This window comes from Poecilia mexicana, unplaced genomic scaffold (assembly GCF_051168715.1).
Source record: "Poecilia mexicana isolate PSO_F unplaced genomic scaffold, ASM5116871v1 scaffold_5, whole genome shotgun sequence".
NCBI lineage: Eukaryota > Metazoa > Chordata > Actinopteri > Cyprinodontiformes > Poeciliidae > Poecilia > Poecilia mexicana.
Genome location: NW_028263374.1, coordinates 26729760 through 26748008, shown reverse-complemented (window position 1 = coordinate 26748008; position 18249 = coordinate 26729760). Strand labels below are relative to the sequence as shown.

Below are 18249 nucleotides of genomic sequence, written 5' to 3'. Positions count from 1 at the left end.
ACTCGTGCAACAAGTGGCATGGGGGTAGATTTCCTCACTGAGTTTCTAAAAAATATTTTTATATGTGTCTCCTTTTTTTTGGTGCAAATAATCAAACATAGTTCCATTCTTCTGAAAATAAATCAACCATGGATATTTAAAACAGCTTACACAAACAGTGTCGTTGGACAGAGATACAAGAGCACAAAAATACAGAATGGGGCTAAGTAACACATCTAAGGTGTGTATGCAAGTGAAGGATGACACACACCTAAAGACAATGAGCAGGAAGTCAAAACAGAACAAAACACAAGGATGTGAAAAAAGGGAGTGCACCAGATAAATATTTATGTTCAAATACTCATATCACTGAGCATGGACCAAAATGAAAACTACTGATATATTTAAAAAAAAAAAAAACAGACTCGAAGGAAATAAGTGTTCCTCACAAAATTGATTCTTCTTCCTATAATTATTGTTTGGACCAATAAATAGGAATAAATAGCTTAACAAATAAAGGAGACAGGACAATAATCTGCAGTACCACAGGAGAGGAATAAGCAAGTTTAAGCCAAATGGGAAAAACAGGTTTATTGTTAAACTGGACCTCATTATCCTTCTACCACACATTTTGGTAGCTCAGATTCTTGGACACACCAGCAATAATGGATAGAAAACAAAAATAAAATTCTGTATACAGGCAAAAACAAGTTTTTAAAAATATATATGTGGACAATCTAAATAGCATGACATAACAGTAATGGTACAAAAGAGGTATGAGGTACACTTAAGGGGCGTACAATGTTCTCTTTTCTTGTCTCTTTTACATGATTTTAAATTTAGTGCAATGGAAACTCTTGAGTCCCTTTCATGTTTCAATAAGGCATATGTGAAACTTAACACATCTTATTATAGCGAGACATGGAGAACATGTTACCGGTCCCTCTGACGGGTAAATGAAAAAACTTATAGTTGCATTAGAAACATGAACGTCTTCCTTCTTTTCTTTATCGAACATATTTATAACCTACAATCCTCTCTGTTGTAATAAAAACAATGATATAGATCTTTTATGAGCACATTCCATCAAAAGGTAACAAAAATTAACAAGCTACTACAGAACGTGTGCAACAATCTTTCAAGTGCCTCAGGTGTCGTTATTTTCATTCATTATTACCAAAGTAAATACTGCAAAAAGACTGTCAGGGTCCAGTGCCATAAAGGTCCATTCATTTGTCTTCACTTCCTTCATGCTCCTTCTGTTAATCTCAACATACGTGTATCTAAAGATGTAATTTCTGCTTTTTGTTTTTTATGGGTGTATTTTTATTTTTTTTATTTTACAGATTTCCATCCTCTTAATGCAGAAGCATTTCTTTGGTTGCCTTAAATCCTCAGTTGCAAACCCACTTATTGATTGTGAAACTATTGGAGGCTTTTTTTTTTTTTCATTAGCTATAGGGAGTAACAACTTGGGCGTGGCAATAAAACAATCATCTTTCAAAAGATTCAGTTCCAGCCTGGCTTTGGACATCAACAAAACCCCAAAAAATACTACAAGGATTTTTGTGCACATAACAAACAGCAAGTTTGGGAGAAATTTAATTCATTTTTTTTTGAATGACTAAAAATCAACCAATAGTGATGGATGAAGCTGAACGAAAGAAAGGTGGGTCTTTTTGAGTCAGTGAAGGTGCTTTTTAAACCCGAGGCTTTTTGATGACAGTGATGTTTTCATCTCCCGCCTCCTTCCTCCTTCCAGGGCTTATTCAGGGAGCTCGAAGTGACCAGTGGGAGGGGCCTTAAAGAGTCGGCCCGACTGCTGCAGCAAATCTTATCAAGTCTCTGATTCGTGTCCTGCCAGCGGGATGATGAACACAGTGATGTCGTCGCCTGAGCCCAGTTTCTCGTTGGGTAGCCGCCAGCCGCGCTCTTTTAGGACACCTCTGGACCTCATCAGCAGTTCCTGAGCTGCCAGTGTGTATCTGTGCAACACACACAGAGAGCACACATTCATTTCAGCAAGTCATCCACTTAAAAGTGAAGGAATAAATACATCAAAACAAAATATGAACGTTATTGTTTATCTTACCTAAATCATGGCTTAAACATCCTATTCTTATACTTAGCAGAAGCATTTTAAATATCCTACATCACAGCATATGTTAACTGGTTAGGCTAAATATAGTGTTTTAAAGAATAAAAAGCTTAAAAAAAGTTGCATGCATGTACAAAAAACTTTCAAAATCTTAAAAGAACTCTTAAATATCAGTTCTAACAACAGCTTAGAGAATAGTTTATAAAACACACAGTTGGAAGAATAAAGCAGGATTTGTCATCCCCTAGTGGACAAACGTGATACAACACATCTGAATTGAACAATTTTGTTTTATAGATAGCACTCAGACAGCAAAAGCCTGAACCAAAAATACAGTTTATGAAACTGCTCACCTCATGGGATCAGACGGGTCACAGCGTGATAAATAGGTGGAAACAGCTTCTGCCACTTCCTTGTCCGTCGTTACATCCCACAGTCCATCTGTGCCCATAACCAAGACGTCGTCTGGTCCGTGTTTGTTTTCATCCAGGTTGTAAACTTTCACCTGTGAACAGTGGAAACAACTGTTACATATTTGTAAAGCTACAAATATGTAGCTTTATTTGCCGGGAAGGAGAGTCAAAAAATTCATGCTAAAATATCAAAGGTGATGGAATAGTTAGACAAAATGCCAGATTTTCAAACTTCAAAAACTAGAACCATCATCTCCAGTGTTTTTATGTGACATAATCCTGTACAGTTTGAATGAGTTGCTGAATTGTACAGAATGTTGGGGGAAAATATGAAAAAATAAATAAGATGGAATAATCTACTGCATAAGTGTGAACAGAAAGAAATCTACTAAAATCTGGGAGAAAAAAACATGTATGACAAGGGGGATTGCCAAAAAGCAACCAAAAGCACAACAATAACAACAACAAAAACAGACAGTGCTGTATGCTACATGTTTTAGGTGCTGAATCCTTAAAAGCGTTTTGGGTGTCACCTCTGATTACAGAGAACTGCAGCCTTTGGAAACTGAAATGAAACCTCTCTTGTAACCCTGTGCATTTTTTTCAACTTTGATAGGTCAATAAATATTTGCTTTTTTTCAGAACATGCTTTGTTCAAATCGCTAACATCAAATCAGAGACACATTGTCTGAGTGACTTTTAATAAGCATGTGATAGTCAGATCATCTGTAAGCTCAAAATACTCAGGTCATTTAGTGATCCTGTGAGCTGAGTGAGGCTTGAAACAGGAAATGAGAAAGTGTGACCAACAGATTCTCTATTTAGGTACATTAGTCCTACAATGACATATGATGTCTATAAAGGGTGAAAAAATAGGTTAGTACATAAAACAATACACTTCTCTGCATGGGCGTAGGTTTGGGTAGGGACGGTAGGGACATGTCCCGACCAATATTCACGGGATATGAAAAAGTCCCGACCAATTTTTGCCATATTGGCTCAAAGAACGTGGATCTACGATCTTTGATTAGCAGCAACAGGCGGTGCGCGGAACGGAAGCTTCTTAGTTTGACATTTATTATGAGCCTCCGAGACCGAGTCGGAACGGTGCTGTCGGGGGGGGGGGGGAGGGGGAGTCAGTTGAATCGTCGGACGTTCTTTGATTAGCTGCAAAAGGCGGCGGCTAGCTGGGCACACGCGTCTCCTTCTGAGTCTCCGAGACCATGTCGCCACCAAAAAAGAAAAGGACAGACATTAGAAGTTATTTCGCTACGTCGGCTGTAAGTACAGTGAGTGGACCCATAAGTTAGATATCTATCACGCAACGCATTTGTTGTAAAGTCCGGTGTTTAGTAAGGTCAGCACTGAATGTGAGGTAGAATAGGTCTGTTAATTATGTAATATTTTTTCTTTTTTATTTTATTATTGATTTCTTCTTATCTGCAATTGTGTTTGCTGTATCCAGAGGATATTTCTTTTGATCTTACTTGTAACGTTTGCTGAATTTTGTAAAGGAAAAAGTAAAGTGTTCTTGAACTGATCTGCTGAGTATGACTGTATCTGGTTGTATACACAAGATGTATGATATGGTTATGGTTGGGGGGAGGGGGTTATTAAGCCAATGTGGTTTCCCCCCCCTTCTCAAAAATGTTCGGTGCTCTTGGGCATTTCACTGTGCTGCCGGGGGGGGGTGTCAAGGTCCCCACCAAAACTTAGACCGAACCTACGCCCTTGCTTCTCTGTCAAGTGAGAGTCATGCAAAAATGTAGAATTGATCTTAATTTAGCAAAACTGGTTTAACTGAATGTATTTTTAATTCTTGGTCATAATCAAGAAGGTTTTCTGTTATGGGAAACTGACTGTGGTTTATACTGCCTGGGGCTTGTGGCTCTAAGTTGAGATGAGGAAATGGTTAAAAAGGTAAACACACTTTCCTGTAAACAGTTTTCACTGCATGGCTCATGTGACATTTCGTAGGTTTATTCGTCTTACAAAGGATGCATTAAAATGTGATGTTTTGATTATTTCTACATGATAAATGTTGCACTTCTCATTGAGCTTATACCAGGATCAAATATAGCTGTAGCCACATTCAGATCATTAATGCATGGTAAACAGGCAGAATAATGCAGATCACTTTTTTTCAATCATGTCATACAAGCCAATCCAGCAATATCAATAGTATGATCTGTGTGTGCTTTCAGAGCAGGCAGCTGGGATTGTGGAATTAAAGATGCATCATCTATCCCTCGGTAGCATTTACCTGAGCAATATGCACAAAGTGTGTTGGGCATTTCCACAAAACCCATCAGTAACTGTCTGAGCTCTGTGTTGGGATTCCCATTCTGGCTGTCACAAATGCATTTAGTGGTTGAAATAGAAAGTGATTTAACTTATCTTGTGACTAATATTTCCCATGTTAGAAACTGGGGTATCACAAAGTAGCACTTTATAGTGCTTCAGAACTTTATTTGCTTAAGAACAAAGAAATCAGTCAGTGCAGCGGGAGCCTGCTAATAGGTAGTTAGATGTTCCTCTGTTGCCACATTTAAATGAATGAGTCATTAAACAGACTCCTGCAGAACCTGATGGTATCCTGTGGAGGTAATGCAATCAGTTTAATTAGGTTTGCTGGAGCATGAACACATTTAATACATGAAGGACAGCAGATCCAATAGTCCAGGTTGGCATCCATTGTTTTAGTATATATACATGTTATTATATATTATACGCTGTATCATTAGTGAAGTAATGAAGAAAAGTTGATTTATCTATTTTAACATTTAGCAATTTACAGATAGCTCCTTTAGAGCTCCACCATGGCTGATGAGTGGTTGGAAATAAATGTTATTCTCCAGATGGCTTCACAGTATGACAACCAGAATATTGCTAAGCTGTTATCTCTGATTTTTATATATTTTTAAATCCATATTGCAAAGAACCATATACTTTCCAAAAAAAACAGTAAATGGTGAACCAAAGTTTGTTGAATTTAGATTTTTTTTTTTCTTACCCTAATGGTTTTTATTGAACAGCGGCTCGACAGGAAAGAAGGTGGGGAGAAAAGGAGATGACATGCAGCAAATGTTTGAAATTTTTGTGTTGTGATTAAATATTTTGTGGAAAACTATTAAATCTCTTTGTTTATCTGCCAAATAAAGTTAATTTTAGGCCTGCAGGGGGTTTTAAAAACAGGGATGGAAACCAGTGAACACTAGTGTGATTTTGGGGAGGTTGAGAACCTTGCAGGCAGATAATGACCTCTAAACCTAGACTTCTTTAGTTTTGTTGCTTTTGGTTTTAAGAGCTGTTAATTTATTTGAAGTTTATATCGTTTTTGATCGTCCCAAAATGAATTTAGCACTTTCCTGAAATCACAAATCTGAGCAGAAAGAAAAGCAAAAACCAACCTCTCAGGCAGACCTTAAGGCCGTACTAAGAACTATTTTCTGATGTGACGCTAAAAAGGAAAGCTCAGGGAACGAGAGCTGTTTGATCTGATCTTAAACTGACTGAAGCCATTGAAGCAGAGACACGGAGGCAGCTCCTCCGGCGAAGCTGACAGGTAGCTGGTGAAACTGAGACTCACCTCAGGGACGCATGACAGGAAGGGCTTGATGTAGATGTTGGAGTTGTACACCTTCAGGTCATGATCTCCCAGCCCACGAGTCACCCCGATTGTTGCCATTACACGAGCCTGCACACACGCACGGATACACACACGCACAGTCAGTATCACGTCAAACAGCAAAGTATTGCAGGGTTTTTGTTCCAGGATGAGCTTACATTCCCAGAAAATCCAATTATGAAGGATTATTAGAAGAGAGCATGCTCTTTCAGAGAATAATGAAAACACTGAGCAGGTCTCATTTTTGTGCAAGCAGACATGGCATTCAGAGGAAAAACTCAACAGAGAGGAGAACGCTTTAAAAATGAAAATTAAAGAAACATAATCTGCTCCACTTTGAGGAGAACAAATCATCCCAGGAAACAATGAAAATGGAAAAAAACAATAAAAACCTCTCAAAACATTATGATCAATACCAAAAAGAGTGACTTACACTGTCAATAATGTCACACTACAATTGTTAAGCTAGAATTGCATATGTACATCCTAGACACTAATAAACTAATAAAATGTATTATCTCTGGTTTCGAGGAGACACACTGTCTTATGGTTTTTGGTTTCTTACCTTTTTCCCTTCTCCATATATCAGTGGGAACTTCAGATCATCTTCTACAATTGTCTTATAAGCCCTGCAGTGACAAAGCAAACACCAGCTGATTAGATACACGGACATTTCACTTGATTTGCAAACTTTCAGCCTAACTTCCTAGGTTATACTCGAGATTCCCGTGCAGCGACTTAGCTAGGTATTTCTATGAAATATTGCTGATTAGAGCAGTCTTTAGCTTGGAAACAGATTACAGGTGATCATTTTATGAACACTTATGGGATGAGAGATGTGAAGCATGAAGAGTTTTACCAGCCAGTCATGGTGTGGTCTCTGTAGAGCATCTTCTTGCCCAGCTCACTGTGCTGGATCCTCCGAGGGAACTCAATGTGAGTGAACTCATTTCCCAGGAGTTCGGGCCTCAGGAAGCCCTGCAGGGACACACTTAGTTAAAAGAGGCTGCATCAAACCAGAGAATGAAAAGATTTGAGCAAATTATTTTCTAAAACAGGTTTGTGTGAGCGGAGAGTGAAACCTAATAACAATAATGATGATAAAAAAGTCAGCTTGTTCTTGGGGAGTGTTATAGAGCTACTAAAGCAGACAACCGATGATTTACAGACAGCTGTGGGGTCAGCCTAGATTACTGAATGCTTGCTATTAAAATCTGAAAAGTGTCAGGGAAATGAAAAATGCAACAATACCAGATACTGTAACCGCTGTCTCTCTGATTCAGGGGTGAATTCATTAGTCATCGGAATGACTTCATTGTTTCGTATAATTATGGCCCTGAAGAGAGAAACGCAGATAACAGAGCAACAGTTTGGTCAGCAGTGAAGTTGCAAAAAAAGAAAAGCTTACACAACGAGTATCTACACGAGCTAACAGCACTTACCTGCTGTCTCCAGCATTGGCTACATAGAGTTTTCCCATTAAATAAACGACAGCTAAGGCACAACAGCCACCAGAAATGGCATAGGAAGTTTTTTCCTTTTCAATGAGGTCATCCTGCAAGTAAAAAGCAGAAATAAAAGGCTTCAGATTTCTCTAAACATGATTTACAGTTCATTCTTTCCTAAAAAAAGAAAAAAAAAACAGCAAAGAACAAAGAGGCTTTGAAGAAAACATTTGCCTCAGGATGTTTATCGGCACTGTAATCAGAAACAGACAGTAAAACTGCACCAAAGGAGGATATGATTCCAGAGTCGCAGATTCAGTCAGAATAGCAGTTCATGTGAGAAGGATCTTAATATTCTGACAACTTCATGATACAGTTTCAAGACAATCCAGCCTACTTCCTTTCTGTATTCAACAGTGGTGCCTTACAAAAACAGTTGTGTTGAAATTTTTATTATTTTGTTACATTACAGATCCAACTCTCAATTTATGTTACAAATAGCTGGATGTAATTCAAAATTCTTAGCAAATATATATCTGAAAAGTAAGTCTCGTAGCTGTAGTCCTTCCCTTTTACTCTGATACCACTAAATAAGATCTAGTGCAACAAAAGTCCACAGGTAATTTAATCTCTGTTTAAATACAGCTGTTCTGTGAAAAGGCTGGTTAGAAAACATTCTTGAACAAACCACTTTGTGAAGACCAAATACACACCAAGCACACCAGAGACAAAGTTGTGGTTTAGATCAGAAACAAGTTAGAAAATAATTTCCAAGGCTTTGAACAACTCAAAGAGTTCTGTTCAAACCATCATCTGAAAGTGGAAAGTGATGTTTCAGTTACTGATATCCTCATTTTTGAGGGCCATGCACTTTAAGTGGCCCCTGTTAAACAGGAAGACCAGCAAGATAGAGGCTGAAAGCACATCTGATTTCCCAAGTACATGGCTGGGTAGATACAAACAAAAGAGAATAAATATTGCAAAACGGACATAAAAACAGCTATAAGACAACACTTCTGAGACCTGATGTTATACTTGGAGTTGTATTTGGAATAAACTTCCACAATAAACTCTTCTTCTGTTACCAATTGCTGGATAAAGGCAGATTGTAGCTGAAGTATTGTTTACTTTTTAAAATCAGAACTGCTGCTCCTCAACTGCTCCACAAGCAAATAAGAGGCCACGTTTTCTCAAGACAGCTGCTGAGCAAAATTACAACAGTCTTAACCTCAGAGCCAAACCTTCAGTGAAATGGTTTATATCAAAGCAGTCATGTATTAACATGGCCCAGTCCAAGTCCTTATGTAACCTCCTCTGTCAATATCTAACAACAGAAGATAATTGCTGTTCATGGATGTCCTCTATTCAGTCTGACTCAGCTTCAGCTATTCTAAGTTTTTAAAAGTTAAAAACAGAGAGAGACAAACCCCCCAAAAGTTGCAGCTTTAATTGCAGGAAAAGGTGGTTCTTCAAAGTTTTGACTAAGTAAACTGAATACAAACCCACACCACACTTTTCAGTTTTATTTGTAATATTTCCCACTTATGTGCTGTTTTGTGTTGATTTTCCATATAATATAATATAAAATCTTGAAAAAATACATTCAGGTTTGTTGGGACAGCATGACAAAATGTGGGAAGGTTCAACCGGCATTAAAACTTATTTTCTAACACAAGCACAATGTGTCCTAATCCTCTCACCATCTGTTTGAAGGCGGTCTCTATGACTCCCATCACCAGGCTCTCCAGGCTGACGACCTTCTCCATGTGAAAGCGAACCGAGGCGTCGCAGACAGCGTCAGCGTCTTCCGCCGAGTCCTGCGTTCCTCCTTTTTTCGCCTCTGTCTGGAAGGGGCTGCCATTCTTGGCCAGGCAGATGGGAGGTGCACTGTTGGGATTCTCCAGTAGGTGGCAGATCTCCCCGAGGCCGTCTCTGATGATGCGGTGGAGAAGCTTGGACGCCATGATGGCAGCGCCAGAACCCGCATGGCCGTCAAACACCCCCCAGAAGTGCAGAGGGATTCCTGTGTTGTCCTGCAACCGATTCATAGAAACATAAAATCCATTAAAAAGAAATCATACTAGTTAATTTAGGAAAATATTCCTGTTTGTTGAATTTAAAAAAGCTCTATTTCGACATGAGTGTAGTTCAGAAATATGTTTAACCTTTATGACAATGCTGCAGCCATCTCTTGCACATTCCAATAATCATTTTATCACAATTAATCTGTTTGATCTAATTGTTTCAGCACTAATTGAGATGTATCATTTTAGTGCAAGAATAACAACGTAAAAAAAAAATATATATCAATCTTCTTTGATGTTAATAGCAGCCCTCAGTCATATTTACATTGGCTCTCAATGAGTAATGCAGAGACAAAGGAAAGAGTCTCCTTAGGGCTTTTGCTGCTTCCATATGATGCAATGAGTGATGGAAACGTGTTTGAACCTTCGTGTCTGCAGACATGTTTACAGGCCCAGTTAGCTTGGCTGACTGGTAAATAAACTGACTAGACATCTGCTTATCCCTCAGATGCTGCACGCAAGAGGGGGGAGGGCAGGACAAGAGATGATGTCATTCGTTTACTCCTAATGTAGGAGGCAAATGTGTGTATGTTCGAGTGTGACCTGAATAAGTACTGACTGAAAGATGTAAACAGGTGTTAAATGGCCACAGATGGAGTTCATTGCACAGATACATTCAATTTTACAACATTATTCTTACATTGATGGATACTTGCTATTTTTAACTGACGGACAACAATGATAACTGATAATTGCACCATCTGGGTAGCTTTTCATTACGTTTATGTGACTGACAGACATTAAGCAATGGCAAAGTGTTAACTGTCTTCAGTAAATCTCAAATAGGACAAAATGTCCCAAGATGGCCCCTGACAGAAGGATTCCACAAATTCGTTAAAATGTTGCCAATTTAAACTCAGCTGTTGCAAATTTATTTATAGAAGGTATTTAAAAAGAACCACAACTTTGAGTTGACAAAATTTTGACCAGTACAAAATGCTATGTATTAGCAAACCTTGACTGATGCCTGTTTAACATTATGGAACAGCATCTGAATAAAGCAGTGTAATGTGAGTTAAAAACCTCAGCTCAAATATAGTCCTCAAATATTAAGAAAAATGAAACTGAGTATTAGTTAGGGTGCTAGTCACAGCTTCCTAACTTGCATGATTTTTGCTTGGCTTCATATTTCTGCTCTTTCCTCACAAGAAAGTTGATCAGACTTTTAATTGGGGATTTTTGTGTGTGTTCTCAAAAAAAAAGAAAGTTCTTATCAAAGAATGGGTTAAAACCAAATCATGTCCCTAGACTACATGAATAGACACTGTTAGAGACTTCCAGTGAAGTTGCTTCAAGATATAAAACAATTTAAAGTGCATCACTCCAAAGCACCTAGCTGTGTAAGTCAGACTGAAATCTATTATTCCCTCCAGCCTTTGACTAGACCATTCATTCCTCGTTGGCTGTTTTTGCTCACCCCATTGTCATCTACCAGAGTGGAGTTTCGGTGTTTGCTGCTTGGTTTCCTCACAAACAGCTTCTCACAAGACGCCTGGTCTTCATTCAGCATGCTCTTCCCTGCATTGATCGCCCTGATGGAGGAGGACACAATGAATTACAAAAGGAGCTTTGACTTTGATGATTCATAAAAATCATTCTGGTCCTTCTGACCACATTCTACAAAATGGTGGTAAAAACTAAGAGTGAGGTACAGAGGGGGAAAAAGTAGGGCAGGATGCAGTCTTGTCCCAGAGGGAAGCCATAGAAGAGATTAAGTGTTTTATGATGAGATGATGACGATGGTGGATAATGGCCTGAGAGTAATGCACTGTTTCATACTCAAGCAGTATCATCTGTCCTGTTGTGCATTGCAGCAAAATTTATTGAAACTGCTAGGAGGGAGAAAAAAAATGATAACGGGTTACAAAAGATTGCAACAGCATGCAGCCTTCTGTATGAACGTTCCGATTTAATTTGTAATATCGTAGAGTAAAGTAATATAATATCACTCTACACTTAGTGCTGACTTTGCAGACAAGACAAATTCCATTGATTGATTATTTTCCCCTTTATGAGAAGGGAATAGGCTGTAAACCCCAAGGCTTATATAATCATCCTAAATTACAAACATGTTAGCAAACATTCACCAAATTAAACATCAGGAACGTGTGGAGTCAGATTCCTGGCCTCTTGGTAAATGAGAGTTCATTATTCATTCTGCAAATCTCCGTTTCCTCAAAGTCAAGAGGGAAAAATCTGTCTCTTCAGCTGAGCTGAGCTGAACTGGATGTTATTAAATTCAAGCCAGCCATTATTATCATATACTCCAATTTAACTCAAAGCTAATACAAAAATATCGATCAGAGGTGCTATAGTTTCCCGTGGAAACTAAAAGCTGCCTGGAGGAGAAAGGAAGCTAAATTGGCAGCTATTCATGGTGTTTTGGAAACAGTGTAAAAATATCCACTGGCATGGTCAAGCTGCCACATGGGGTGAAGCTGGAAAGGCAGCAATTTGGGCTTCATACTGTTAGGTTATGTAACGTTTTCAAGCTTAATTATAGATAAATGCTACATTAGCACATCTATGCAGCTATTGAGAAATTACAGTAATTTATTTATTGTCATGAAGTACCTCTGCTGCTCCTGTTTTCACTGAAAGAAAAGTTAGAGAAACAGGACAGAAGTCCAAAAGAAATCTAAAACCGAGCCTGATACTGGTAATGTAGATAAGAGATAGGAGCACCATTAACTAAACCATAAATTTTTAGCTAATTACAGTCACGTAAAATCATGGATGATTGTTTGTCAGATCAAAAAAATATAGTGTATGAGGTTGAAATGACCAAATGTGGATTACATAAAGCCCTGTCAGTGTCCAATCAGTTGAAAGCAGTGGACAGGCACCACCGTGTCCTGCACTGCGGTGTCTGCATTGGGACTAATGACGGTGAAGAATTTTAAACCTCCTGATTGTCGTCTCCGCTTTCTGCCGGGGCCGGGACTTTTTTTCAGAAATGCAGATGCATGACTGGCGAGAAACAACTCTTCATCTGTTCTGCAGCATGATCACAGCGATTCTACAAGCTCTCCTTCTGTTCGGCTCTGCGCTCCATATTAGTTGCTGTTCTATAGCTTCAGCTGAGCTTAGTGATTTTTTTTTATTATTTTTTTTTTTCACCAAGGTCATGTGGAAGGGTTGGCAGCATTGAGGCAGAAAATTGTCCAAAAGCTCAGAGCTTTGAAGAAAATTTGGAACAAATACAGAAGGCATGCTTTTGATTTGCTGTTACCAGATGGATTTCTTCCATAAAGCCTTTTATAAACCTTTCCGAGAACACATGATTAAATGTTCTCCTTTTTCTGTATCCTGAATTTTCTGATTCACAATAAAAGAGTCAGTGATAATTTAGTCACATGAGCTCAGTGAGCTATAATTACACGTTGCTGTTTGCTGCGTGGGTGGATTTCACTTTAAACCCGCAGCTTCAGCCTCCGCTAGCATGTGCGTGAACTCCATCCCTTTGCTTTCTTTCTGTCAGATGACTGACAACCAAACTGTTCACTGTCTGGAGAATCAGTGTTTCTCCTGCTATGCGTTATGCAAGGAAAGTTCAAAAAGAGGAAGTGAAGAGTTCCTGTGAAATCTTTTCTTGCGGCTGATGTGCTTTTTACGTGTGATGCAATTGCCTTTCTGCAGGCGTCACTTCTGAAACATTTTAAGGTTTATTTGAAACCACCTCTAAAAAAAAAAAACAGAAGACCTGACCAATCTTTAAGAACTACTTATAACATTTAGACATGTTCTCAACCAACTGTTTCCTGTTGGCCTAGTAACTGAGTAAAGCTATGTCTACTGGAAGTTGACTGATTGACAAACACTGCAGGACAGGTTGCACAAAATTGTTCACAGCCCCATGAAAAACATGAAAGAATGAGACTCTTCGTGCTCTGAATTCCTTTGCAGGAGGAGGAAGCTGCTTAGCAGCACATGAAAAAATGAAAGCCGACTGACAGGACAGGGCAGAGTATACACCCAAAGTGAAAACAGGCACTACTCGAACTTGTGCATAGTTGGGAACATAATGCAGCTGCTATGATTAGGGCATTCTGAATGTGCACATTGTGTCCCACAGTAAATTTAGTCTGGACACAAGAAGAAGAATGAGGGTGTTAAAGTGACAGCTTCATATGTGAAACAGGTGCATACTTATAGCACATTTGCACATCTGCACCTCAAACATGGTTATTGACTTAACATTGTCTATCGTTTGTTTAAAATTACAGTAAAAATGTGATAATCATGTTTTTGTATCAACATATATTTTCCTCTGTGCAGCTGTTTGTGTTGGCCTTGAGTATTTGTTGTTGTTGTTCTCTGCCTACATCTGTTATTTCATGAATCTTTAATCACATCGCCTATGTTTTGTTGTCACTAATAAAACATTTATGAGGTTCAAAGTACTTGTAGCTTATCTTTGCTTTCTATTAGTTCTGCGCTTGAAAGTAATAACTTCCATGCTCCAAAACAGAATAAACAGGAAGATGAAATATATGCATCTGTACGTCAAAGACACTTCATTTCCCCATGACAGGTGAAAAATATATTTATTCAGTTATCCTGCAACAATGTGCAAAAACCAGTCCACACATAAAAATGCCTTCTATAGTCATGTCAGGCCAATAAAAAAAAGCACAACTAACTCCTAATTGCCTCCAAAAATGCATAAAATGTGAATGTAGGCCAGCAGGGCGGCCTCCAACTGGACAGCTTCCATCTGCACTATCTGGACATCACTGTTCATTCTCATTAGGGCACCAGGGGAAAAAAGTACTGAACAAAATGGACAAGACCAACAGATGCTCCACATCAGTTGTGTGAGGATTGAAACGTCTGCCTGCTAGACTTAAAATTCCTAAAGGCCAAATCATTCTAATTCTGATACATTACAATACCAATCAGTTTTGTATTCTCCATTTATCACACCTTGTTTTGATATGAACAAATGAACTAATAAGATAAGAATGAATCTATTAAATGGATCGTTCAGATCAGCGGAAATGGGGTTCATAGTCTGTCTGTATTAGCATTTTGATTTTGTAGAAATCAACTAGATTTTCCAGGTTTATCGAAACTGAGCCAAGAGAGAAGTGGACCTCAACCATCTTAAAACAACCACAAGACCAACATGTTCAGAGTGGTTGTGAGAATATATTTGTTTTAAACAACAAACGGCTCTCATGTTAATATAGTGTTGTTACAACTGAAACATCATTCAACCTGTCTTTTGAGATGTTCGGTACTCCTGTGGCTCACAGGACAGCAGCTGCCATACACACACCTGATGCCTTGGGCCGGCTCTGTTGTAACTAATACAGACTGACAGGTCTGTAGGAACAACAAGCAACATTTTGTCATTGCAACAAACACAACTGTGCAGTGCAACAAGATTAAGCTTCCAGCTTGAAATGTGTGAGTAGCAATAAGTGCATCAACAGTAATATAGTAATATACAAGATTCACATGTTGGTAGTTGTATAATATTGTCAATGTTGCCCAGCAGTCAGTATTATGAAATAAATGATACCCAGAATTGATAGAAAGCAGCATTTGTAAGTGTAGGGTTAGAGGCTGAGCTTTCCACTCAGAAGTAAAGATGAGTTCTATCAACTTGTAAAAACCGTGCGCTCAGTTTTGATGCCTGCGCTCTGGACTGTACGAACTTTTAACAGCTTAAGCATTGGCAGATCAGCTGATAATGCTGCATGCTGTAAACAGCATCAGCTCTAATGCTGCGATTACAGTTTCTGTGACTTATACACCAAAGTCGTTTGCTGCAGAGTGCGGCATGACTGCTCAAGCTAAACCATAGCCTGATGAGGCCCATTCAGCCTTCTGGGAGGTCACGGTGTCCCTGCTGACTTTTTTTTTGTTTGTTTTGTATGAGTCAGCCTTTTTCCTTAAAAGTTCAACACTGAGTAAGGAGTAGCCCACAAACTGGTGGACTGAGGCTTGTCTCACACACAAACACACACATGCAATAGTTTGGAATGTTACAGAGTGTTTTTTTGTCCGCAGGAGTCAGTCAGCAGTACATTCTGCTATCTGCTGATGCAAGAATCACATTCTGTTCTGCATTTCCACACGCACAAGTGATCTATTTTATTTTGTGTGCATGAGAAAAAGACGCAGGAACGCAGAAATAGCAAACATCTCTTTACAATCGCATAGCTGCTATCAGAAATTGTGGTCAGAATGTTTCAGAATCAAACCGGTCAGATCTGACGGCAGCCTGCATGCAAAGATATCAGACCTCACTGGTGTCTAATCAGCTCAGATGTGGACAGAGGTAGCTCTGTCTACCACTCTGGTCATCACTGGGCTGCTGCAGCGCGTCGGAGCTGCTGCAGCAGCAAAACCCCTCAACAGGCCTGTCATTAAATTTACACCACACATCAGTGACTCATTTGCAATAGATTTAATAAACGTCAGGGGTCTGAATAATAAACGGATGCACTCACTCTGCGTATCCCGCCCCCCAGGGAAGCCTGGTGCCTCTCTTTAGCGTGACCACCGGGCGTGAGGCGTGTTCGGTGGAGTACTGCAGGAGCTCCGGGGTGAGGTCCAAGAAATCCGGCCGGCCGTAAGGGAAGCGATGCGGCAAGCCCTCCTGTCCGCTGTTCTGGCCTCCACCTGAGTGATGGTTGTGGTGGTGGTGTCCGTGAGGCATCATCCCTCCGACCAAGTTGGACATCGCGTTTTTAACTTTGCTGATCATCTTCGGCACCCGGACCAAAAAGAAAAGAAAAAGAAAGAAAGATCCAGGCGGAATAAAATTACACGCGATGCGATATCACGGTGGAAACGGACAGGGGCGAAAAACAACAGCGCGTGAAGACGGCGACGGCAATCATTTCAGGAAGCGATTGTTTTCCTCATTGGACCCATGTGACAGCTTTCAGAAAAGCAGACGCGAGGTTTTCCTCATTCAAACGGAATAAAAAAGCCTCCTTGGCTTGCGCATGGGCCGTGATCCGGCAGGAGGCTGTGGATCATCTGATAGGGCTGGGCTTCACCGGGATGTGCAACCAGCCGTGAAAAATTCACAGGCACCCAAATATCTGGATGGCAGATCCTTAAACTTCTTCTGATATTACATTTTAGACTTAAGTCTGCCTTTGCTTCACAAATCCCCCTCTGGCCAAGATAAGGGAAGGTCTGGTTGACACTGACAGGAATATATTTCAGTTACTTTCTGATTCGTTGTGATGTAACTCTGCCCTGCCATCTCCAACTTCCGCCTTTATGACTCACCTATAATATGGCATCTCATCTGGTTGAGGATTTCCAACACCTCCATAATAATAATAATTAAAAAAAAATATATAACAAGTTATGTAACCAACAATCCTCTAATATCTCAGTCAATATTACAAATTCAAACTGTCCATAGGATGGGAATCTATAGAAGCCTTTCCCTGTAATTATTCTAGGGCTCCAATTATTAGTGCCACTGGTGCCTTGCATTAAAAAAGTCCTGGGTTCAAATCCCAGCAGGGGTCTTTCTGCATGTTCTCTGGGTTTTCTCAGAGTACCTCAGCTTCCTTCCACAGACCTAAATCTGGTGACATGAGGTTGTAAACGGTTTACAGTGCTAATAAGAATGGAAACTAGGAACTGAGTATTACCACGGCTGTAGTGAAACGGCCATGGCAGTATTATTCTGTCTGGATGTGTTCCTGCAACAGGAGCCTTTTAACTAAGATGGGTAAGAACTCCTGAACAAATCAATTTTTGAAGAATTTAGCACCTATTTAGTTCACCTAAGTTCAATGTATTAATCTCAACTGGAAGCAAGTCATTATAAGTGTGAGCAAGTCGAGAGAGATACAAATTTCAGTGCTTACACTTCAACAAGAAAACCTGAAGGGTATTTGAACTTAAAATTTAAACAACAGACCAAATAAACAGACATATATTTAAACAGTTTTCAATAGTATAGAAAAACATGTTATAGCTCCTTTTGATATCCACATAAAGTTTAAATACATTGCCCAAGGAAAAATACATAAACTAAGATTTAATAATCCTGTAGCGTCATTAATAGTTGCTCTTTTTTCACCCAACAATGTAAAAGCATATAAATGACACCAAATTGAAAACTGTCAAAATTTTAACCCAAAGAGGTAGAGAAAGATATTGTATATTCTATAAAAAACATATTTTCTTTCAGAAGATTTTATAATCTATTTATTGTATTTACTTAATTACTTCTTTTTGTATTTACTTAATTACTTCTTCAAAAAATACGATAATTGTTTTTTTTCTAATTATTCCAAAAATAGGCTGCATTATGTTACCTGTTTGGTTAAATAAAGAAAGGAAAACATTTTCTATTCTTGAGCTGCATCCTACAATGTTGGTGACGGTAAACAAGTTAAACTAAACTTATTTTTATAGAAAACTATATTTTATTTTATTTTTCTTTTGCCAAGTCGTTGCGAAGTATTAAAATACATTCTCTCAAAGTGGGATGGTCACCTTTGGGACTAATTGGTGGGGATGCTGTTTGACTGAACATCATCAGGCTCCTCACCAATAATGTCATGCAGTTTTTTAGTCCTTTATTTAATGTCACCTGTACAATGCATATTTTTAAAAA

General features: G+C 39.0%; 1 protein-coding gene across 1 annotated transcript; it reads right to left on the bottom strand.

Moving 5' to 3' along the window:
• Window positions 1-555: 555 nt before the first annotated feature.
• Window positions 556-16820, bottom strand: ppm1j (protein phosphatase, Mg2+/Mn2+ dependent, 1J). The gene is made up of 10 exons (XM_015010103.2): window positions 16109-16820; window positions 11065-11179; window positions 9264-9596; window positions 7561-7673; window positions 7370-7454; window positions 6978-7096; window positions 6684-6747; window positions 6080-6187; window positions 2431-2582; window positions 556-1964 (listed from the first exon to the last, which is right to left on the bottom strand). The coding sequence occupies exons 1-10, from the start codon at window positions 16363-16365 to the stop codon at window positions 1817-1819; spliced, it is 1494 nt and encodes a 497-aa protein (XP_014865589.1). The 5' UTR covers window positions 16366-16820; the 3' UTR covers window positions 556-1816.
• Between the last annotated feature and the right edge of the window lie 1429 nt (window positions 16821-18249).

Coding starts and splice junctions, on each gene's coding strand:
- ppm1j (XM_015010103.2), bottom strand. CDS start 16,365: ATGATCAGCAAAGTTAAAAACGCGATGTCCAACTTGGTCGGAGGGATG. Junction 9,597..11,064: donor CTCTGGTAGATGACAATGGG/GTGAGCAAAAAC, acceptor AATCGGTTGCAG/GACAACACAGGAATCCCTCT. Junction 7,097..7,369: donor GACAGCGGTTACAGTATCTG/GTATTGTTGCAT, acceptor GTGTCCCTGCAG/GGCTTCCTGAGGCCCGAACT.